General features: G+C 50.0%; 1 protein-coding gene across 9 annotated transcripts in view; it reads right to left on the bottom strand.

Annotated features, from left to right (window-relative positions):
• LOC146809176 (uncharacterized) overlaps positions 1 to 16,925 on the bottom strand; it is a 134,124-nt gene extending 117,199 nt beyond the window's left edge. For 8 of the 9 annotated variants that reach the window (XR_014966346.1, XR_014966345.1, XR_014966343.1 and 5 more), the window contains exon 1: positions 16,744 to 16,925. Coding sequence is in view for 2 of the 9 variants with exons in the window: in XM_085615968.1 (XP_085472094.1) it covers positions 16,744 to 16,876 (133 nt within the window). In the remaining 7 variants the exon portion in view is untranslated. The remainder of the gene's footprint in view (positions 1 to 16,743) is intronic. The other variant, XM_085615969.1, reaches the window with a different exon arrangement.
• Positions 16,926 to 24,738: the final 7,813 nt, after the last annotated feature.

A 24,738-nucleotide genomic window follows, 5' to 3' on the forward strand; every position in this document is an offset into this window, starting at 1 on the left:
AGGAGGCATTGCTTCTCCATTTCAACCATCAATAGTTTCGCTTCTAGTGGCATAAACTTTTAGAGGGCGTTGATGACTTTTAGGTATGTGGAGATTGCATGGCAAAGCTGTAGGTAGTACCTAAAGAATTCAATCAATAAATCAATCAGGTAATTGTGAAGTGCGCTACTCACCCGTAGGGATCTCAAGGTGCAGGGGGGTAGAGTGGGGGAGGGTGCAGCACCGGTCAGTCGAAAAGCCAGGTCTTGAGGGTCTTCCTGAAGATGTGAAGAGTGGGGGCACGTTTGATATTGATCGGGAGCTCGTTCCAGTCTTTGACGCGATGTAGGAGAAGACGCTTCGACCTGTTCTGGCTCTGCTGATGCGCAGGGTTTCAGCTAGGTCGGCAGATCGGAGGTTTTCTTGGGTACGTGGAAGGAGATTCTTTTGTTGAAATATTGGGGTCCGGTATTGAGGAGGCATTTGTAGGCATGGGTGAGTATCTTGAAGGTTACTCTTTTCTTGACGGGGAACCAGAGGAGGTCTCGCAGGTGTTGGGTGATATGTTTGTGTCGTGGGATGCCGAGGACAAGTCTGGCTGCAGTGTTCTGTATGGTCTGGAGCTTGCGGAGCAGAGATTTGTTGATCCCAGAGTATGGCGTTTCCGTAGTCCAATCTGCTGGTTATGAGTGCATGGGTGATGGTCTTTCTTGATTCGGGGGGATCCATTCGAAGGTCTTGCTGTGGATGCAGAAGGTGTTGAAGCAGGTGGAGGCAACGGTCTTGTTCTGTCGGGTCATGGAGAGGTAGGAATTGAGTATGATGCCGAGGTTCTGGGTGTGATCAGAGGGGGGGGACTGCCGAGGGCGGTGGGCCACCAGGTGTTGTCCCATGCAGAGGGGGAGGGTCCGAAGATAAGGACTTCTGTCTTCTCCGAGTTAAGCTTTAGGCAGCTGCTGGTCATCCAGGATGCGACGTCCTTCGTTCCTTCCAAGAAGTTGAGTCTGGTGGTGAGGGGGTCCTTAGTGAGGGAGAGGATGATCTGGGTGCCTTGGGGTACTCCGCAGTTGATCTCTGTGGGTTTGGAGAGGAAGGGCGAAAGTCTGATACTTTGGGTTCTGCCGGTGAGGAAGGAGCGGAGCCAGTCAAGGGCGTTGTGGAGTCTGGCCGTGAGAGTGCGGTGGGAGACGGTGTCAAAGGCTGAAGAGAGGTCGAGTAGGATAAGGGGCACGGTGTGGCCTAGATCGAGGAGGGTGCGGATGTCATCTGTGGTGACGAGTAAGTGGTCTCGGTGCTGTGGTTGCTACGAAATCTGTATTGGGAGGGGTCAAAGATGGAGTTTTCTTTGATGAATTTCTAGGTTGGACGTTGACGATCTTCTCGGTGACGAAAGGGAGGAGAGAGATGGGTCAGCAGTTCTCGAGGTCCGTCAGATCTGCTGAGAGCTTCTTGAGGAGGGGCTTGACTTCTGCACGTTTCCAGTCGCCGGGGCATGTGCCAGCTTCAAAGGTGGTGTTGACAGTGCGTCGTAGCTCAGGTGCAATGGTGGCGGCGGGTCTGTGGAAGATGTGCAGAGGGCTGGGGTCCGTGGGGGCTCCTAAGTGAATGCCTTTCAGGGTCCACGCGGTGTCTTCAGTGGTGGCCAGGGTCCAGGAGGAGATGATTGGCTGGTTGTCGTTGCTGGGGGGAGGAGTGGACTGGGTGTCCGGTGTCTGTTCGTTGAAGTTGTCATGGAGGGATCTAATTTTCAGGTGGAAGTAGGAGCCGAGTTTGTTGCAGAGGTCCTGGGAGGGTCTGACATCCGTGGGTTCGCTCAGGGGCATGGTGAATTCCTGAATGAAGTTGAAGAGTTCCTTGGTGTTGCTGGCATTGGCGTGGATTTTGTTTTGAATGAAGGTCCGTCTGGTGGATCTGATGAGTTGGTGGTATTCTGTCATGGTGTTCTTATATGTGGTACGGTCTTCCGAAGTTTTGCCGTTTCTCCAATTCTTCTCGAGACGTCTGCAGGTGCTTCTGGATTCTTGGAGGTTGGCAGTGAACCAAGTGGCCTTCCTGGGGCACTGTCTTTCGGGGTTGCGGAGGGGGATGAACTTGTCTACGCAGTTGGTGATCCATCTGTGAAGTTCGTTGGTTGCGGAGTTGGCGCTGGTCGAGGTGGGGGGGCATCGTGGTTGAGAGTGGCGTTGAGGTGCTCCTCGGTGACCTTGCTCCAGTTCCTTCACAGAGGGCATGTTGCAGGATTGGGGGCAGTGGGTTTGTTGATGTGGAAGTGTACGCAGTGGTGGTCCATCCAGGAGGGTTGCGTGGTGTGGCTGAAGTGGATGTTGTTGCCTCCTGCGAAGATTGGGTCAAGGGTGTGTCCTGCCTTGTGGGTAGGGGTGGTGACAAGTTGTTTCAGTCCGAGGTTGGCGAGGTTGTCCAGGAGGGTAGCAGAGTTGGGGTCGCTGAGGTTGTCGAGGTGGAAGTGGAGGTCTCCGATGAGTAAGTACTCCATGGAGGTAATGGCGTGGGGCGCAATGAGGTCGGTGATAGTAGTGGAGAACACAGTTCGAGGTCTGGGCGGTCGGTAGGCAAGTGTGCCACGCAGGGTCGTTCTGGGGCTGACCTGGATATGGAAATGGAGGAGTTTGGTGGTAGACGGGTGGGTTGCTCATGCTGGAAGTGGTGAGTCGGAGGGAGCTCTTGTGTGCGATGGCGAGTCCTCCTCCTGGGAGGTTGGTGTGGTCCTTCCTCTGAATCTTGTATCCGTTGGGGATGGCGGTGGTGATGTCGGGGACCGAGGAGGGGTTGGTCCACGTTTCCGTGAAGAAGGCGACATCTGGCGAGAGGGTGTTGAGGAGGTCCCAGATCTCTACAGCATGTCTGTGCAGGGAGCACACGTTGAGGAGGATGCACCTCAGGGCTCCGGGGGTGCTAGCTTCCAGCATGGGGGCAGCAGCCGTGGGGGTGCGGCGGATGGTGGAGGTTTGTCGGCAGTGTCGGCAGGAGAACTGGCTTTGGGTGGTGTTCGGCATAGACAGCTGATAGTAGTTGTTCCTTACAGGGTTGAGTGCTAGGAAGGCAGCTGAGTCGTAGCGGTGGGTGGCCAGAGAACCAGGGTCCCTTGCACTGGGCGCGGTCGGGTCACAGACGGGTTCAGACGGGCTTGCCTTTGTCTCACCAGCGACCTGGCCACGCAGCGACCGCCATTAAATAGGAAAGGGGAAAGGAAGCGCAGCTGAGAGGTGGGAACTGGGAACCGGTAGGGGGAGGGCCCGCGGGGGCATCAGTGGCAGGAAAAGGAAGGCAAAAAATGGGCACGGAGGGTACAAACAAAGGGTACAGGTACAGAGACAAATACAATTAAAGGCAGAAAATTAAAGGCACAATAACAAAAAACAAAACAAAAAGACAGACAGAGAAAAAACAGAAAAACGGGCACAAACACGAAGACAGACACCAGCGGACCAGCAGAAGTGCAAGGCTCTCCCACTGGACCACCAGGGATGAGGTGCAGGCAGGAGACTGCAGGTGGAGAAGGGTCTCGAACACCTACCTTCACGGAGAGGTGTAGTGGGCAGCGGCACAACAGTGGAGCTGCTGTGGCGGAGAGCAGAGTCTCTGACCAGGAAGTTTACGGAGCTAGAATTCCGATTGTAGGTGGGAATATGAGGAGGCACGTTTCTGCACCACAGTGTCCTCTAATTTGGAAATGCATTTGATGTCACAGCTCCTGAAACCTGATAGGGTTGTCCAGCCACATCGTAGATTTGCTTGTGGTGCATCTATCCCACTTTATGCATCATTATACATTCACATTTCCTTGGAGGTCAATGACGAGAGACTGGAGGGGTGCCTCTTTGTAAAAGTACATAGGATGTGACTCCCCCCATGGACCACCGCTGGGGTCTGAGGTGCGGCTGCATATCCAGCCATTGGCAACCAACATTTGGGAGATGTCAATTGCCTATTCACTTACATATAATAGCATGTTAGCTATATCCAAACCTGAATCCTATGGGGACATCATGCATTTACTCATGGACACGCTGTGATTATGCCCATTCCATATATATAATCTCAACATGTCTTTGAGCCATTTAAAGATGTCACAGTGAAGAGGTGGGGATAATTTTGTAGTTGCTAAAGCGTTTGAGAGAGTGACACTTATTTGAATATGGGGGCTCCTCCCATTAAGGATACGCAGAGTGGGAGCAATATGGGAGGTTCTTCAGGACATCGTCCAACAGCGGAGTCAAGTTTCCCTGCACCTTAGTCTTTTCATCCTATGATACATATATTCCAAGGGGTGTAAACGCATCAGCTGCAGCCTTAAATCCAGAGGTCCAGTGCATCGCTGCTGTATCTCCCATGATTGGGTAGATCACTGAGTGTATTAATGATAATGCCTGAAAATTGCTGCATGTATGCAACATCTGAAGGACTCATGAACAAGACAAGGCAGGATATTGGAGGTACAAAAGGAGATCGCCTGCATAGAGTGAAACACTGTCTTCCTTCTCTCAAGGCCAGCCAAAGCCTTCAATTTGGGCAAGTCGGCAGAGCCAATCCACCAGAGGCTTTGTGGCTGAGTGTCAATGTCCATTTCTGGTTGAGCCATACATTTAATGTTGGTCAACCACCATGAACTTAGTCTCCACCCAGTCCATTAGCTCTGCCCACCAAGGTCAGGCATGAGTGCAGGTGGGGAATGATCTGACAGGCCTCTGACCTGCATATGTGTTTTCATGATGAGCAATTTGGGGTGTGGCAAAGTCTGCAAGAATGAGAAGGACTCCTAAGAGTGTGTGTGTGTACAGGTGTTCTACCTGTCGGACGATTGACCTTTAACACCATTGAATTCTCCGCAGTCAAACAGTTCGCCTCCGGGTGATTGGGTCAGGATGATCCCTATTGTTTCTAGGAAGGCCAATGACAGGAGCTGGTGTGGGCATATATAGTCAGTATAGATCACAGCTATGCATACAGGATATCGGATCATGTCAAATCTGCCTTGCAGTTTGTGGTGTGTTTGTAGGATTAGGAAGGGCGGGTGGCATTTGAGCTGAATGGCTACACACAGAACCTCAGTCTGAACAAACTTTTGATGCTTACTGGCCACCTTTTAAAACATCTATTATTAACCTTTCTGCTGAGCCTATGGGTTACATGAGCACTATGATGCAGTATTGGCCAGGAGTGATGGGGTTCTGGCTTGCACGTTGATTTAAATAAGCTGCGAAGCCCATATAGGTACCAGGAAGGTCTGTGAGAAACACCAGCGGTATGTTCAGAGCATCTGTTAGTTTTGGACACACACAATGCCCCCTGGCTTCTTGTGATCCAATCCAAGTGAGCATCTGACAAGCCTCGGATCCTGCTACCACAGGTTTTGCTTGCCTAGTGCTACAGGTGCTTTGACGCCTCATCAGTGGTAGTAAGCGCTATATAAATGCGATTATAATTACCCATCCCATATAGCACACTTCCCTGCCTTGTAAAATGCTTCTGTACCAGGCTCAATCTTTTCATCTGCATCAGCCAATAGGGTAGATTTGATTGAAGACTGTGTTGGAATTTTAAGGCCTAAAACATTTTTTTTAAATTAGCAAAGAGGAAGCGACGGACGTCCATCTAGATTACATGTGCGATAAATATCACATCATGTGGTAGAATTACATTCTTGTAATGAGTGTAGCTCTCGTGAATGTCCTCCTGTTGTGAGGGTGAACACCTGTCTTCTAATGACACAGGCTGTTCATAAATTGAGCAGAATGTATGTTACTGATCTGACACAGTCAACATTTGTGCGTAATTTAAGCACCGTTCCACCTTCTACAGTGTGCCAGCTGCGGCAGCCGCCACATAAATAAAGTGGTGGGGCAGGGAGCGGGGGCACGGGGGAGTGCGGGTGGGGTGAGCCCAGGGGGGAGGGGGATGGAGTTCAATAATAATAAGAAGTTTAACTTACCTGCTGCTGGTCGTCTTCAGCAACGCGCCTCTGTACTGGATCTTTCTGGTCCCTGCAGATAATGGAACCACGCCACAGACTCCCTGCCCTATCCTGCACGCTCTGCTGCTAGGAGAGCATGCTGGGACCAGAAAGAGAGCAGCGCTGGGATTGGCCTGAGCGGGCTGGAAAGATGCTCCACTCAGGCGAGGGAGTCTGTGGGCTTTCTGCAGCCCGACTGTTAAATGCAGCTGGATTAGAGAAACCTAAGTGTGCATGTGTGTTTTGGTCGGCCTGAGATGGTTGGCCAAACACACCTGAGCACTTAGGGAGCTCACGTAGCACTCCTCCTCCCCCATCCCTGCACACGCTGGCTGAGCCAGTGGCTTAAAAATAAAACGATAATCAAATATCACTTTATTTTATAGCTCCTGGCTCTGACCAGCGGGGTGACACCTCCCCCTTGCCCCCCTCCCCCGCCATTGTGGAGGAGCCACCTCTGTGTGCCGGAGTCACGTGATGTTAAACAGGAGGCTTGTGCTGCTAGTCTGAGTCACGTGATGTGAAATAGATGTATTGTGCAGCAGTCTTGTCTGGACTAGCTTTGAACTTGTATTTCAAAGACCTTCGCTCAGCACTGCTGACATGCTGCCTCGGAGGCTGGCCGGCTGGCGAGACACCCTGTGATGATGGTCTGTGTGTGACAGGGATCAAGAGAAGACTTGCAGCCAGAGAGAGCACAGTACATAGAATGCGTGTTTCTCTGCAGCCACTAGACTACTGGATATGGGTGACTGATGGCCAGTGCCTGGCCATGGTGGTTTGAAAGTAACTTGTGTTTTTTGTTTTAATAACATTTTCGAGCTGCTGAGGAAGGATTTGATAAAAAATATTGTATGTGCTAATGTATGTGCTCCTTTTCAATCTCTAATTCATGTTTTTAGATTTGAGGTAGCTCCTGAGCCACGCCTACAAAGTCCGCCACAACCAAGGACCAGCCTACATGAACCACTGCCTGATCTTCTATCAGCCTACCAGAAACCTCCGCTCTGCAAAACTCGCCCTCGCTCAGATACCACGCATCCACCAAAGCCGCTCCGGGGACTCTCTTTCTGCCACCTCGCTGCCAAAGCCTGGAACACCCTCCACCTCCGCACTGCACCCTCTCTGACCCAGTGTAGGAAGGGACTCAAGCCCTGGCAGTTCGACTGATACCTGCAGCACAGCGCCTGGATACCCCCCTTGGTGATTGGTCACGCTATACAAATACTACTTGATTGATTGACCTGTAATGGTTCTAGTACCATTCATGATGAGCACGTTGTATTTTACACTTACTTCAAGGGGCTTTGGTTCAGCCTCCTTCAGGCATTAGTTTCTAAGGGCCCGATTCACAAAGGGTCTCTGTACTCGTGGGGGAGAGCCTGTAGTCGTGGTGGGGGCCCGCACTTGTGGCGGGACCTCCGGAATGAGAAACTGCAACGCGGAGGTCCTGCCACGAGTGTGGGCCCCCACTACGACTGCGGGTCCTCCACCACGAGTGCGGAGGCCCTTTGAGAATCGGGCCCTAAGTCTCTGGAGTCTTCAGCCATTGGCCTGAGACGTTGTCAATCACATCTCTGATCTGCCCACAGGAGTATTTTAGCATCATCTTCTTTTTATTGGCTGTCTAGGTGTACACTACCAGTTCCGGTTAAATGCCCAAGGAACTATTATACAACTGAAACGAACACACTGTCATTACCTGTTAAATTCTTTGATATTCATGAATCGTATACAATCCTCTTTTAATTGCTTTACAGTGCAGTCGGCCTGTATTGCTTTTGACAGCGCTGGTGTGCTCGTTTGCGTTTTATCATTCTGCAATGCAGCATTTCTTCTAGTCCAAGACCGTGAAGTTACTAGCAGGGACTGAGTTCTTTGTAGGCTGCGGGAGGCAGTGGTAGAACAAATAGCGCCGAGAGGAGGCTGCCTGAAGCACCCACGAGCTTTATTAGAAACAATCACAGAACAACTCCTACCACTTATTCCACATTTCTCACCCTCTTTTGTGTAATATATAGCAATGGTACGACTGCCTATGACAGGAATCAACGCTCATTCGCAGAGCACTGGTTCCCGCGCTATCACTCATGATAAGGGGGCAGATTCTAGGGACACCTGTCCTTTATGTTGGCAGTCTTTCTATACTGTGCATACGTTTGATAGTATTTCAATCTTTTTATAAATCTAGCTACATATGGTTGTTTGCTCAATGAAGCTTTGTATATTACATACCAAAGACACTAAATAAATCTTGTCTTCTACTTGAGTCAGTTACCTAGTAATTTAAATGTAATAATATTGCTTGACCTACTCAGATGTGTCCATTGAACTGACCGCTTGTCCTGATTTTTTGTACTGAATTGTGATCCTTTGCCCTGAATTTTTATAGTCACTGTCCAGAATTTGCCCCCATGGCAGGTGGTCACCCTACTACAAATTGTAGTTTGTGAATAGCCCCCCAGGAGAACTGAAGTGAGTTGTTGACTTGGAAGATATAGGCCCCCCATACAACCCCAAGATGACTGGGATTACAGTTTCTCCTTACTTGTTCACAAAGTCACACAAAAAGATTACTTTCTGTTTTGAAGATCCCTTCTTAATGTAGCGCAAAGGTTTGATATTATCCAAAAAACGTCTTTCATCTTGCACCAGATAGATAAAAATTAGTTTTGCAACGAACTATAACAATAATCCTAGAAATTAAGAATAAAAACGTTGTAATTTATTTACTCAGTCTGGAGCAAAAATAAATAATAAACTTCTGAAAATGTGACGTCACCTCGTAAAATGAAACAAAAAGTACATTCTTGAGAGCACCATGGAAAAAATGTCTCCTTTGCACAAAATCAGGTTTACTTACACTAACGCACCATGGTGTGTTTGGTTCAAACACACTTATTAGATGATAAGTGGAATTTGCTGTAAAATGCATTACGCAGATTTAATGAGAGGGCGTTGAAATAGCCAGTAAGTTAGTAGTAAGTAGCCTAAAAAGACAGAAGAATCCATCGAACTAGTTGTGATTAGGTGGTTTTAAGGTACAATTACACAAATATGTTATTACTAGGTATTAGAATACTTTATGTATTGATGACAGCACGAAGGCTGCTGAACAAATGGACAGATTGTATGAAAGGTGCAGACCTCTCTGTTGCAAGTCAAGAGCAGAAGAATACTGCATGACCGCCCATCTGTGAACAAGAAATCTCATATATATTGATGTATCACAGATGGGAAGGCGTCCCAATAGGAGCTGTGTCCTACTGAATGCCATACTAAATGCTGGTCATCCTTGCTTCCCTTATTAAGAAAAGCATTCTGGGTGATTTGATTCTGTAAAACCAACCTACCGTGGAATCTGATTTAATTTCTGTAATTAATTACTAAATCTGGGAGGGATATTTTTGAATTTTCAAGTGCAGACACAAAATCCTGCACAGTAGAGTTCAAAATGCTTAGCCAAAGTTTGTCAAATATGAGTACATCTTTAGACCTAACTGACTGGATTAGAGATCACAACTGACCAATAGTCGCCATCAATCGTGAGGCAGAAAAGTGGACATGGGGTGAGGTGCGGGTAGATAGATAGATAGATAGATAGATAGATAGATAGATAGATAGATAGATAGATAGATAGATAGATAGATAGATAGATAGATAGATAGATAGATGGATGGATGGATGGATGGATGGATGGATGGATGGATGGATGGATGGATGGATGGATGGATGGATGGATGGATGGATGGATGGATGGATGGATGGATGGATGGATGGATGGATGGATGGATGGATGGATGGATGGATTGATTCCCAATATTCTGGAGTAAACACTCGCATTCTACATTTGGATTCTTTTAACCCACCATGATACCCCTTGATGGTATAAACTTCTATTTGACATAGCTTTAGGCACTTTTTGAGATATTAAGGAAAATGGCATGATAAATCGCATGGAACGGAATGCGGGGGGTTTGGTCCTAAACCCCTGCATATGAAGATGAGGGGCTACTTTTCTCTTTCACAGCGGCTTTACTTCATGTCTCAGGGGCTCATCCCGATGGGTCAGGAGGCGTTTCCAGTCTGGGAACACCAACATTCAAGCAAGTGCGGTAGAAACGGTACTTTATTCTGAATTGAAGCTGTGACTTTCATGTAGCCCGCAGCAGGAACATCAGCCCACTAAACAACCTTACCTGTTACAGGTATTGGCCCTTTGTACCAGGTGGCAGGCTAACTCAGTGGGTTAAGCTGCCCTCTGCGGAGATCTGTGTGCACCCTGCTGGCCCTAGCCGTCAGTGCTGGGAAGGTAGTCCGGCTGGTTACTGTATCTGCTGTAGTGCCCTGCGTGCAGGCTGCAGGTCACGTCCTAGTAAGAGAGCTAAGTGGGTTCGTGCATTTGCTGCAGAGATGCAGGTGTCGAAGGTAGATCACAAGTTCCAATCTTTGCACGGATCTTATCTGGGTTACACATCCACAGCTGCAAAGGCTCGCAGAAACTGCTCAGGGCGAACATTTGAATTTCTGCAGGGCTGGTTGAAACTTTCATTCTTCGCAGGGCCCGGATGGCCACTTCACTCCATGTCAGCCGGAAACGCGTTTTGTATTAGAAACAGATGCATTGTGGGAGTTGAAGTCTTGCTTCACTTGTATTGAAGGTCAAATCAGTACTTGTCCCACAGATGTTTTCTCAAGCCAAAGTAATGATGTGTGCAGTAAAGGGAGCTTCTGTTAATGCCATTAGCAAACATACCCCTCATTTCCAAACTCCTCTCACCCGAAACTCAGCACACTGCTCACGCCTCATTCATAAACATTCACGCAGCTTCACGCGCCAAAGTGGAAACATTGTCACTTAAATGTTCCATGAAATAAAAGATATCTTTCTAAGGTGTTAGAGTGAAAGATCATAACACGGCGTACAGGAGGTGCCACAAAATGTTGTTTTATGTGAATACCATTAAAGGGGGTCACGGGAGCGTGAAATAAAACCAAGACCACTGCCTGGGATTATGGAATTATGAAACACTATGGCAGCGGCGCTTCCTACCGCACTTGAGACATAATGTACCATTTTGCTGCTTAATTTGCAGATGTCAACATAAACAATGTCTTTCTAGCTAAAATGAGTGAAAAGACACACAAACATAGCTGTACGTTCTGCAGCGAGATGACAGCTGCTTTAAAGTTACCAGGTCTACTTTCTGTAATGTATTCATGCGTTAAACTCGTGCTAATGAGACGCAGGCTTTGCCCAGATGGTCATCATATGTGTTTACATAATAACACGGCAGCGAAATGATACTGCCTCAGAATGGCACATTATGTTTCAAATGTGCCTCTTCCTGGCGCATAATTCAGCCCCCCATTACTCTGAATATTACTGTCCCTTCCAGAGCTTGTTTGTTTTCTCAGACTCACGTCACAGCAGCTCTGCAGTTCTACCTGTATCTAAGGCCCCCACAGCCCCCCGTATGTACGCGCCATCCCCCCAGCCCCCCGCGGATGGACGCACCGTACCCCCAGCCCCCCTCCGTGTATGTCTGGTGCGTACCCCCACCCCCGAAAGTACAGTGCGGACCCCCACCCCACCCCCGAATGTACGGAGCGTACCCCCACCCCCGAATGTACGGTGCGGACCCCCACCCCCGAATGTACGGTGCGGACCCCCATCCCCCGAATGTACGGAGCGTACCCCCACCCCCCGAATGTACGGTGCGGACCCCCACCCCACCCCCCGAATGTACGGAGAGTACCCCCACCCCCGAATGTACGGTGCGGACCCCCACACCCCCGAATGTACGGCGCGGACCCCCACCCCACCCCCCAAATGTACGGAGCGTACCCCCACACCACCCCCGAATGTACGGTGCGGACCCCCACCCCACCGCCCCAATTGTACGGCGCGTACCCCCACCCCACCCCCCGAATGTACGGAGCGTTAAACAGTTAATTAATAATTCAATATACATTAAAAGTGACTATTACCTGCCGCCAAGCCTTTATTATAGCTTTGGGGTACTGAAATAGTCCGAATTGTCACCCTTGTTCGAGTGTGATGGTTGGTAATTGTGCTGCTGCTATAACTGGCAGCGTGTGTAAGGTTCAGTCCCCTTCTTCTGGGCGCAGCTCCTCGAGGCTGCTGTGGCTGGATAGCTCCTCTGTGCAGACCTCCTCCTCCATGGATACTCTCTCCACTCTCTCTCAGCAGGCCAGGCAGTCCCCTCTCCAGAGCAGACCCACAGCTCGCTACCGGCAAATAGTTTCAGATTTCTTCGGGGAATGTCTCCTCACCTGTGGGATACTGGCTTTTGGTAACACTACCTGTGGATCCCAGATGTTTCCAGGCACTCTGCGGAGGTCACCAATCCTGGTCAAGAGAATTCTAGCACATTTGTGTCTGGTCTGCCCTTCTCTTATGCTGCTTCTCCAGACACAGGTTGCTGATTCCTCATGCTCTGTTCTGGAGCTGGTTTGAAGCAGTTCTCTTACTTAGGTGCCGATTCCGATCCTGGAAAAACCGGGTACGAACCGTCGGTCGGAGCGTTTTCTCCGTCCGACTCGTACCCGGGAAAAAAACATTACAAACATGCAAGTACGATTCGCACGGAAACACCATTTCCGTACGAATCGTAAAAAACACCAACCGACGAAAATATACATACAAATGTGATCCGGAAAAGCGCCGACGTGACGTCGGGACGCATTCATGCTGCGTTTCACGAACCAGGAAGTACGATTCGAACCGACAGCAGTCCGGACGGCAATAATTTTACGGCACCCAAAAATTGCCGGAAAAGCGAAGTACGCCGCGATGCGAGCGGAATTGGGGGCCCGGTATGCACCGTACCCCCCCCAGCACCCCGTATGTACGCGCCGTCCCCCCCCAGCCCCCCGTATGTACGCGCCGTCCCCCCAGCACTCCCCGCGGATGGACGCGCCGTACCCCCAGCCCCCCTCCGTGTATGTCTGGTGTGGACCCCCACCCCCGAATGTACAGTGCGGACCCCCACCCCACCCCCCGAATGTACGGAGCATACCCCCACCCCCGAATGTACGGTGCGGACCCCCACCCCCCAAATGTACGGAGCGTACCCCCACCCCCGAATGTACGGTGCGGACCCCCACCCCACCCCCCGAATGTACGGAGCGTACCCCCACCCCCGAATGTACGGTGCGGACCCCCATCCCCCCGAATGTACGGCGCGGACCCCCACCCCACCCCCCAAATGTACGGAGCGTACCCCCACCCCCGAATGTACGGTGCGGACCCCCACCCCACCCCCCGAATGTACGGAGCGTACCCCCACCCCCGTATGTATGGCGCGGACCCCCACCCCCCGAATGTACGGAGCATACCCCCACCCCCAAATGTACGGTGCCGACCCCCACCCCACCCCCCAAATGTACGGAGCATACCCCCACCCCCGAATGTACGGTGCGGACCCCCACCCCACCCCCCGAATGTACGGCGCGGACCCCCACCCCCCCGAATGTACGGAGTGTACCCCCACCCCGTATGTACGGCGCGGACCCCCACCCCACCCCCCGAATGTACGGCGTGGACCCCCACCCTACCCCCCGAATGTACGGAGCGTACCCCCACCCCCGAATTTACGGTGCAGACCCCCATCCCAACCCCCGAATGTACGGCGCGGACCCCCACCCCACCCCCCGAATGTACGGAGCGTACCCCCACCCCCAGACCCCCACCCCACCCCCCGAATGTACGGCGCGGACCCCCACCCCACCCCCCGAATGTACGGAGCGTACCCCCACCCCCGTATGTACGGCGCAGCCCTCCGCGCCATACATACGGGGGTGGGGGTACGCTCCGTACATTCAGTGGGTGGGGTGGGGGTCCGCACCGTACATTCGGGGGTGGGGGTATGCTCCGTACATTCGGGGGGTGGGGTGGGGGTCCGTGCCGTACATTCGGGGGTTGGGGGTCCGCACCGTACATACGGGGGTGGGGGTACGCTCTGTACATTCAGGGGTGGGGGTCGGGGTCTGCACCGGACATACACGGAGGGGGGCTGGTGGTACGGTGCGTCCATCCAAGGGGGGGCTGGTGGTACAGCACGTCCATCCGCGGGGGGGCTGGGGGTACGGCGCATCCATCCGCGGGGGGGGCTGGGGGTACGGCGCGTCCATCCGCGGGGGGGCTCGGGGGGGACAGCGCGTACATACGGGGGCTGGGGGGGACGGCGCGTACATACGGGGGGCTGGGGGGGGACGGCGCGTATGCGGGCACATGTCTCCATGGTTGCTATTGAGGTTCGCTCCATGCGGTGTTTTTTCCATGCGGTTGTACAATCGGACGGATGGGATGGATCGCACTTGCGCGCTCGGACTTCATTTTTCCGATTCATACGTAAAATCGTCCGGGGACGTGTCGGACACTTTTTCCGATCCGAGGACGTGTGGGGGAATTTTCCCAATGCGCTTCGTATGTATTTTTTCCCATGCGAATCGTACTTGCCAGTTTGTACGGTACTTGTACGATTCGGACGGAAAAAAATCCGGATACGATTCGTACGGAGAAAATTTTTCCAGGATTGGAATCGGCCCCTTTGTGTCTTTCCTCCCCAGAGTAGAGACAGGGTTTTCCTTCAGGTGATGCTTTAGCAGCCGAGGGGTGATGAGGGGGCCTACAATGAATGCCTTCCTTGTAGGCCTCCTTCCCTGTGAGCACAAAGAGAAGTGACGCCCACCCACCAGACAACTATCATTTTTTGGGTTAGCGTCTCTGGGTTACAAAAGGCATTCCCACACCTGAAGGGTTCATCCGGTTCTACAAAAGATAGTGCTGTCTCCACCCTCTCGCAGCCTCCCTCCAGAGTTATGGCTGTACTGTGGAGAGGGACAAGAGGCAGAACCCTAGCACGTGGTCACGCCTGCACTTCATCAGGCAGCTCTCTCTCCATCCTCCTACATATCAGGGTCTGTTGTTCCACAAAAGCCTCAGAAATGCAAGCAGTGTGCAGTGTCAGTCCTGTTTGTGCAACATTCAGTCAGTGACAATACAACATGGATTCCATTGAGAGATCCCCATACAGTCCAGATGCTTCCCTGGCTCACACAAGCATCTATCTACCTATCCTACACACTTGCATTGGTCATGTACACCTATCATACACACCTGTGCTGGTCATGTACACCTATCATACACACCTGTGATGGTCATGTACACCTATCATACACACCTGTGATGGGCATGTACACCTATCATACACACCTGTGCTGGTCATGTACACCTATCCTACACACCTGCACTGGTCATGTACACCTATCATACACACCTGTGCTGGTCATGTACACCTATCCTACACACCTGCACTGGTCATGTACACCTATCATACACACCTGTGCTGGTCATGTACACCTATCATACACACCTGTGCTGGTCATGTACACCTATCATACACACCTGTGCTGGTCATGTACACCTATCATACACACCTGTGATGGTCATGTACACCTATCATACACACCTGTGATGGTCATGTACACCTATCATACACACCTGTGCTGGTCATGTACACCTATCCTACACACCTGCACTGGTCATGTACACCTATCATACACACCTGTGCTGGTCATGTACACCTATCCTACACACCTGCACTGGTCATGTACACCTATCATACACACCTGTGCTGGTCATGTACACCTATCATACACACCTGTGCTGGTCACACCTGTGCTGGTCATGTACACCTATCATACACACCTGTGCTGGCCATGTACACCTATCATACACACCTGTGCTGGTCATGTACACCTATCATACACACCTGTGCTGGTCAGGTACACCTATCATACACACCTGTGCTGGTCATGTACACCTATCATACACACCTGTGCTGGTCATGTACACCTATCATACACACCTGTGCTGGTCAGGTACACCTATCATACACACCTGTGCTGGTCAGGTACACCTATCATACACACCTGTGCTGGTCATGTACACCTATCATACACATCTGCACTGGTCATGTACACCTATCATACACACCTATGCTGGTCAAGTACACAGAAAAAAGCAGAAGGGGCGTGGCAACACAACTTTGGCAGAACTTTAGGCCAGTAAGTCCTTGTCAACGCAAGAACATGAAAAAGGTGTACCCTGCATCTCTGATTCAAAGCTGCCACCACTGCCGAGTGTGCTGAGGACTGAAGTTCTTTTCCCACTGAGGGTACACTTGGAGCGCCCCTCCAGCCCACAGTGCACCGCTCACGAGCCCTGGTCCCAGAGCAAACACATAGGACTCATACCCACTTTTACCCTAAAGTCCTCCCAGGTACCCGAAAATAACCCAACTTGCCAGGATCACACAGTGTGGCGTAGCCGAGATTAGAACTCATTGCCCATGCTTACGCAGCCAATCGACTTGGCCGAGGACCACCTCTCTTGTCTCTGCCCTCTATCGGGGTGCAGGGCCGCATTTCTCATCCTATCCAGCGGGTACTGCCCAGAGATGATGCCTTGTGCCCTACAAGTACACACAGCTACGCACTGGGATACCGTTATCATGCCCTTTCATGCGCCGAGAAACCAAAGAAGGCGCTATCCCGCAACCTATAGCTAATGTTACCGCCTTTCAGCAGCACGCGAGGTATACGGTGAAGTTAAGGAGCTTTTACAGGCCGGGTCTAAATGCTCATAGGATATAGGTCTAATCAAAAATATCAAATGAATTATTTGGGAATAAATACGTTAAAAAGTGCAAGGTTAGTTGCCTGACATACTATGAAAGACAGACAGACAGAACGCATAGACTTACTTTTTGTCAGAGATCCTGTCAGAGCTCTTCCAGTCCCCTCCAAGAACAGGTAAGACAGTAAGTAGTAGATCTGCCGACAGAGCTCGGTTGTGTTTCTAATGCTAAACAAACAGGCCGTGCCCCTCTCAGACATGTGTACCCTGTAAGCACCGGCGGTGTACTGTAAACAAGGCCTGGGTCAGGCTGGAGTCAGCCTGGTCTGGATCACAGAGTCCCAAAGCAGGCCCCCTGCATGGGGGAAGATGAGGATGACAGACTGAACGCGAGGAGAGGGGCCAGAGAGAACCAGAAAGGAGTGGGCGTCGCAGACGAAGAGAGGAAAGGGAAGGAAATTGGGTATTTGGTGTGAGAGCAAAAGAGCCGAGGGGTCGAGAAGGAGAGAAAATGGCAGAAAAAACAGAATCAAGGGAAAACGATGGGACATGTGGAACGATGAGGAAAAAAGTGAGGGGTTAAAGGTTGAACGAGAATTGGAGAGAGGAAAAAGAAAAGAGAAACTTTGGCAGGTATGAGGGAAAAAGGTGAAGGGATGTGACAGAAAGAGATAAGGCATAGCAGACGAGGAGACGAAAGAAAAGACTACCGGGCATTTGGAATGAGTGAGGGAAAGAGGTGAGGCGGCCGAGAGAGTGAGAAAAAGGCAAGTCAGAGGAAGGGGAGTGTGGGAGGTGGTATGGGTGAGGGAAAGGAAGGGGGTCGAGACAGACACGAAGGGCTTGATAGGCGAGAAGAAGAAAGGAATGAAGTTAGGGCATTTATTATGGATGAGGGTTCAAAGTGACACCCAAGAAAAAGCAGGGAGCCTCAGTGAGAACGGTAGGGTGTAGTGAGGGGGAGGGGCCGTCAGACTAACGCCCTCATTACAGGTGGGCTGCAGATTCCAATGGGGAAAGTCACCATAGCTATAAGGCCCCTCGAAATTCCAAGTTTTTATCTTTTCACTAAAATTTCAGCTGCTAAAATATCATATTACACATAATCTGGCATATTTATTGCCAGAATATGTTCAATCTGGTTCGGACAAGACCCTATTATGTGCACTTTCACCGCCTCCAGTTCACCGCCTCTCCAGCTGTTGGAGTTGAGGTTGAAGTGGGCCTGAGGAGTTTGAGTGGAGACCACTGACACTCATATAACAACACAAGGAGACGGAACTTCAAACCAGGTTCCTGTAGTCTCTCCATTGTGAGTTTCTTGTATTTCCAGCCATTCCTGATTGGTGTACCCGGAGGGCAGCTTGGCTTGCCAGACTTCTTCAAGATATGGTCTCGGTTGTCCAGAATGAACATCTTTAATCAATAGGCTGCAGCGACCAGAAATAACTCAGCAGTGGCTCCTCTGCTATGGCAGAGGAGTGCCACCCCCCACCAGCAGCGTAAAAAATAAATAAAAATGAAATGAAAATAAACCTCTGTTTCATATCGTTTTATTTTGTTTCCCGGCTAAGTCTTGTGGGCGGGTTCAGGGGGATGACATGCAGCAAAGGGGAGTGATATGCACTGATATCAGTGCGCATGTTGGTTTGGCTGCCGTCTCAGGTCGGCCAAACCGACATGCGCACTGAAGCTTTCTCCAACCCAAGCTGTGTTGCCGGGTTGGAGACAACAAGCACAGGCTCCCAGTCTCCCTGGGAACGCAAATCGAGGGTGCTCAGGCCAATCCTGACGCTGCTCTCATGCACAAGAGCAGCTTCAGGATTGGCCGAAGGGGAGTCTGGGAGCCTGTGCCGGCAGTGGTGACACAAGAGGAGCAGAACACGGCGATGCAGCAGGCTGCAGGCAGCAGGTTAGTTCCCTTTTCCCCCCATTTTTTCGTTGGTGTCTCCTCTACCCCTGCCCAACCTCTCTCCTCTGACACCAGCTGCTACAGAAATTAATCCACCATCACTTGAGGTATAAGTGAAGCAGCGATTCCCGGATGCTGAAAGGTATTCTATCAAGTTAACCGGTCTAACTGTTCAGGCAGTGTTTTAGCTGAAAATATCTCAACTCCTGTCCTTTATCAGCGTCCAACTGTGCTTCATTTCAGCCTCCCATCAACCAGAGTGTGGTCTAAAGAATGTAGCAGACATAGTTTAATCAGGAAGATACCACAATCTTTATCATTTGTACTCTCTCCCAAAGCAGAAATTATAATTTACTACATTTAACAAAATCAAGTTTCATTCTCTCCAGCAAAACAGAGGAATTACCCATATTCATCATGGCGGTGTTTTTGGTTGAACCAAATTCCCAAATACTTCAGTTTAGTTGGTACCCATTTAAAAGGGAGATTGATGATTGGGCTGCTAAAGAATTCAGGGGGAGGGGTTTTCTTTTATCTGAATTGATTTTGAACCCACAGAATCTGGGATCCTTGCAAATGATCTCTAATCCCTTGCAAGCTGGAGGATGGGATTGGAGAATATCAGTCAAATGTCATCCTCTCATAGTAACCTTTTTATTCCTCCCACTGCTCAATCTATACCTTCCACGCCTGCTGATTTTCGAATCACTACTACCAGAGATTCAAGCTACAACAGGAAGAGGGGAGCCAGGAGGCAACCCTGTCTAATACCGCTCTGTATTTAGATAAGTAAGAGACGGAGCCTCCAAAGTTCACTGCTGCAGCAGGCTCACGGTAAAGCCAGAGAATTTCCTGAATGAACGTGGGTCCTAGACCAGCTCTAGCCAGTATACAAAACACTCAACACGATCAAAGGCTTTCTCAGTATCCAAAGACACTGCACGTGCTTCTCTTTCAGTGCATGTCTGTTTCCACATCAAGTACATAAGAATTCTCATGTAATGCGTGTAAGATCTCCCAAGGACCAAACTAGATTATTTCCTGTGCATCAGTACAGGTATGGAGTTTTGTATTCTAGTGGTTAGCACCTTACTCAATCAATTTTATATTGTTGTTCATGTATTAAATACATAAGTTTATAAATGTCACATGGTATTAAATCATTCCCTAGTTTTGGTATGAAGGTGATGATTGCTTTGTAGAATTTGAGTCACAGAATACTCTCTCCTACTATTTCAGCAAAGTCCTAGCAGAGCACAGCAGCAACAACGTGTGGGTTAACTTTGTAGAACTTTGTAGAACTTGATCGGGAATCCATCCCGAGGCTTTTAATCATGGAACGAGGAGACTATCCAAAAAGTAATTTTCATGCTGGAGTGAATAGTCCACTTCAGCTGTATAAAGGGATGCAAAGAAGGATGCAACCGCCATGGAAATTTCCATCTGGTTGGTCATTAGTCGGCTATCCTTGCTTCTAACCATGGGATTGTCCTGGATGAGGTGTCCTGCTTTGGCTGCACAGCCAATAGCCAACCAGTTTTTTAGCCTTGTCCATATTGTCTGGAATTAATTCAGAATAGTGCCTACTCAGCCTTCAAGGTGAAGATGGAGCTAAGTTTACAGTTTACCTCTATAATAGCTTTCAGAAGATCCTGATATTGGTGAGTATAGTATACCGCCATCAACTGTTTATTTTCCCTTTCCAAGTTTGTCTAATTGTGTAATCGTCTATTGCAATAAAGTTGAGTCTTTCATTAACTGGCTCTCAAAGGCCTTGGCAGTGGCCCAGAGTGTTGGCTAGGATGAACCCAGATGATACATCTTGATCTCGTAGCCTTTCAGATAGTTTTGCATTTTGTTTTTATCACTGTATTTTAGCGTCACTTTGGAGCAGTTGGAGTGATCTCAGATATCACGCTCCAATGTGAAGCAGCAGCATAGATTGGGGGTAGTGAACTGGTGAAAATGAAATAATCCATATGTGTTTCACTTCCATGTAGGCATGACAAGAAAGTGTATTGTCTCTCAGATAGTAGGGTCAGTCGTCACGCATCCACTAGTGAATGGGCCACAACTGGGTCAGACAGGAGGCTTCATTCAGTGTTGCAGTGCTTGTCAGGGTAGCATGTTCAATCTAAGACATGGTCAAGGGCTACTTTCTACGCCATATCGCTTCTATAGAATGGTCGACTTGTGAAGCGAGTCTGCTCAGAGAGAAGAAGCCCAGTTTACTCCTTGTCGGATCATACCCAGTCACAAGAACGACCTTTTGGATAGAGAGGTTTTCCAAAACATAATGGCTTTATGGGTCGGATTATATACTTTTTTGCACCAGTTCCTTGTGGATTAAAATGGCCACTCCCCTCCTCCTTTGTGGAGAGCTGGATGCGGAGATCACTTTACCCACCCAGTCTTGTTTAAATGTTTTAGATTCTAGCTGGGAGAAGTGTTTCTTGCAGCAAAACAACGCCAGGGTTTTAGTGACTAGATATGAGAATCTTTTTCCTCCAGGACAAGGCTGGTTAGGTCATTTGCATTGACTGATAACATTTCTAAGTCATTCGCAGTGGTATTCTGAGCTTAGGCATGAGAGTAGGGAGGGCTCTCTGTACTGCTGAGGGAGTGCCAAAACAATAAGTTTGTAGCAAAGGTCAGGTCAGGTCAGCTGTTGACCCTTAGGCCACCGTTATGGTATCATGAGGTGTGAGTGCAGGTAGTTATCCAGTAACGATGAGGAGTTGGGACAGCACAAGATATGATATGCAGAAATCAACAAGAAAACAATGCTTGACTGATGGCATTTCTTTCATGTTGTGGGGAAATTGAGGATCCAGAGTCCATCGCCAAATTTTTCAATGTTGATAAAAAGTGTCCCTTTTCCTCAGTGTATATTATTCCTGTGTGCGGCCATCTACAGTAATAATCATCATAGCAGACTCTAAAGAATATCTGTGCTGCCCCATGGCGACAGGAATGTTTTGTGAGCAGTACTGCATTCATGTGAGAAATCATCGGAAATCAAGATCTTGTAATCTTTGTACTGAAAGGGACCATGTTTTTTGTCAATCTCGATAATATGCGGCATTTTTCGTGGTCTCTTTAGGCTTGTGATTCCTGGTCCGGGTGCTTCAGTTGTGTAGGATTTACAGTATTGCTGCTGGGGTGTCCTCTGAAAATCCAGTGGCAGGTTGAATGGCATGTCTAATACTTTTGGCAAGAAGGCAGACGCAAACTGTATCATATTGTCACCTTCTTCTTCTTACAAAAGTACAACACCCATAATGTTGTTCCACCTACTTCTGTCTTCTAATTCTTTCACTTTATCCTATAAGTGCCATATTTCAGTACTCATGTCTGGTGTTTCTATCATTTTACGTTACAGGTCATCGGGTGCCTCTGCCGATGTCCCAGTGGGTCTTGGAAGTTGAATGTTCCACCGTAATTATGAAAGATTAAATTAATTTCAGTTCAGCCACCAGGGATTCAAGTGTGACTGATGCCATGGTTGAAGATGATTCCACAGGCACTGTGTTATGTTTTTGGCCAGTGATTGCTTCATGGAATAAAAGCGGAAGTGAGGATTTGGGGCGCCAAGACGCCGCGGCATTCGAGCGCTTTACAAATATTTCAGTCAGTCAGTCAACATAAAGATGTGTTGCACCCAGTTTCAGTCCAGTTTCCATTAAAGATGCATCTTCCAGTGAAAACGTTTGGTAGTGTTTTCTCAGTCTAAGTGCGTTGGATGGACCATGCTGAACAAGTCAGTAAATGTCACAGTTGCTGGAAAGTAAGAATATTAAGCGTTCCTCCAAGGTACAGTGACACCGAGGAGAAAAAGCAGTGTTATAACTCTTAGTGGCAGTAGGAGGCAACAATGGACTCAACCAGCAAGCCAAGACCAAAATCGGCAGTATGGAGGAGTGCAGACCTCAAGTCAGGATTAAACAAATATGGCAGCTCCCATGGTGAAGAGTGACATCATTAGCTATTGACATTCCTGATCTTAAGTGGCTGTCACCAGGTCTGTGAGGGTGATGTTGAAAAACAGGATTACTCAGTTCCTGGTGAGCCTCATTCATATCTGGGGACACAGCATGATCAGGTCTGCCTGGGCCTCTGGCGGAAGGTAGGGTGCTCCGACAGTGCAGTAGCATCTTACCACAGTCACATCAGGTGATACTACGGCAGCGCCAGCACTTCCTGGTTGCACCAGAGTTTTAAGGAACTGAGCTCCAGTGATGTAGGCCTCGGTGACCTTCTGTGTGTTCTGGAGACCAGCTGACCCTCAGAGATGCAGGTCAGCAAAGTGGTCACAGAGATGATTATCGTGGAAAAGCTCCCATGAGGGGCCTATTGAGAATAGTATAATAAGAGAAGTATAATAAGGGACTATAATAAGTATAGCCTTACCCTGTAGGGGAGGTTACTGGGATGGGTGGTCGAAACTGGGCTTTAATGCTACACTTGTCAGGGCCCAATATTAGTGCTGGCGTGTGCCTCCCAAATGGCTACACCCAAAAGCCATTATAGGGTACAAGTTTAGGTAATGGATGGAGGGCTGTGCCTTCTTGATTACTTTTTTGTTGAAGGAAGAATTCCCGAAGTTCATTGGTAGGTTTCAAACATGATGTGTTTTATTCTTATTTTTGTGCATAGAACAAAAGTGTTTCGCCCATTTGGGCCATCGGACGAGGGCTTCCCTGAAGTGATCTGCTGCTCACATGTCTAGTTGTCAGCATGCCACAGCCACTCCCTCACGGCTGGTTTACACCCACACCCATCCAGTACACGCGTCACAGGACATGTGACCCTGGCAATAAAAAGGGCCGTGCGCACATGTTTGATGCCATTTCCACTCTCTATCTGGGTGCATCCGTGTGGTGTTAATTAGGCATGAGGGCCTCGGGCCCTGCAACATCACATTACCCAGGACCGGAGGTGACATGATGGCGTCCGCAACACGATGCCCAATCATACAGGGTCCATGACTTTGGGGCACAGACTTGGTGGCACTGGATACATTGCATCCGGCACAGGCACACCGCCACGGGACGGTGACTTTGGGTGCAATGAGGTAGGGGCACCTTAAGTGCTGAGCGGGTGTGCAGCCTGCGATGATGCCCCGTCCCAGCGGTCCAGACTGCTCAGGATTTGCGTGCCCTGCTGGACCGCAGTGTAGGCCAGAGCCAGAGGGCAGCGGGGGCCCTCTGCCACGTGGCGTCGCATCCCGGATCACAGAGTTAGTGGCACCTCAAGGGCTGAGCGGGTGTGCAGCCTGTGATGATCCCGGGTGCACTGGTATGTCCTCTGCCATGGCGAAATCAAGACCCAGGATCAAATGTGAGACCGGGTGGCCTGCGGAGCAGGGCTGCATGATGTGGAGGGTGCCATGTCCGCGGGCCCTGGGCATGTGGCTTGCAGCAGCACGTGATGGGCCCTCATTGCTACATGCCAAGGGCGGAAGGTGAGCAGTGGGGCCTGGGTGCGCAGGGGCGGGCGTGCACCACTGGGCGGCGGGAGGGGCTGGGGTGCATCTTCCTGGGTGCGCATGCAACGCTGGCTGGCGGGAGGGGCTGGGGTGCATCTTCCTGGGTGCGCAGGGGCAGGCAAGCACCGCTGGGCGGTGGGAGGGTCTGGGGTGCATCTGCCTGGCTGCACAGGGGCGGTCAGGCGATGATGTCTTGTGCAATTGTATGTACTTTGCCATTCATGTATCTGGACTCTGTTTCAGATGACGGACCTGTTTCAGATGTGTGACCTGGTGAACTGCTCTACATACCGGCACATGGTTGGAGACACCGGTGGCAGCAGGTGAGCAGTGTGGCCTGGGTGCACATTGTCAGCACTCTCTCTCCCTGTCCGTCTCTTCTGTTATCTGTGTCTCTCTCCCCCTCTCTGTACGTCTTTCTGTCGCTCCCCCTCTCTGTTCGTCTTTCTGTCGCTCCCCCTCTCTGTCCGTCTATCTCTCGCTCCCACTCTCTGTCCGTCTTTCTCTCGCTCCCCCTCTGTCGTCTTTCTCTCGCTCCCCCTCTCTGTCCATCTATCTCTTGTTCCCCTCTCTGTCCGTCTATGTCTTGCTCCCCCTCTCTGTCTGTCTTTCTCTTGCTCCCCCCCTCTGTCCATCTATCTCTTGCTCCCCCTCTCTGTCTGTCTTTCTCTCACTCCCCCTCTCTGTCCATCTTTCTCTCGCTCCCCTCTCTGTCTGTCTAT

The sequence above is a fragment of the Triturus cristatus genome, chromosome 7 (assembly GCF_964204655.1).
Source record: "Triturus cristatus chromosome 7, aTriCri1.1, whole genome shotgun sequence".
Classification (NCBI taxonomy): Eukaryota; Metazoa; Chordata; class Amphibia; order Caudata; family Salamandridae; genus Triturus; species Triturus cristatus.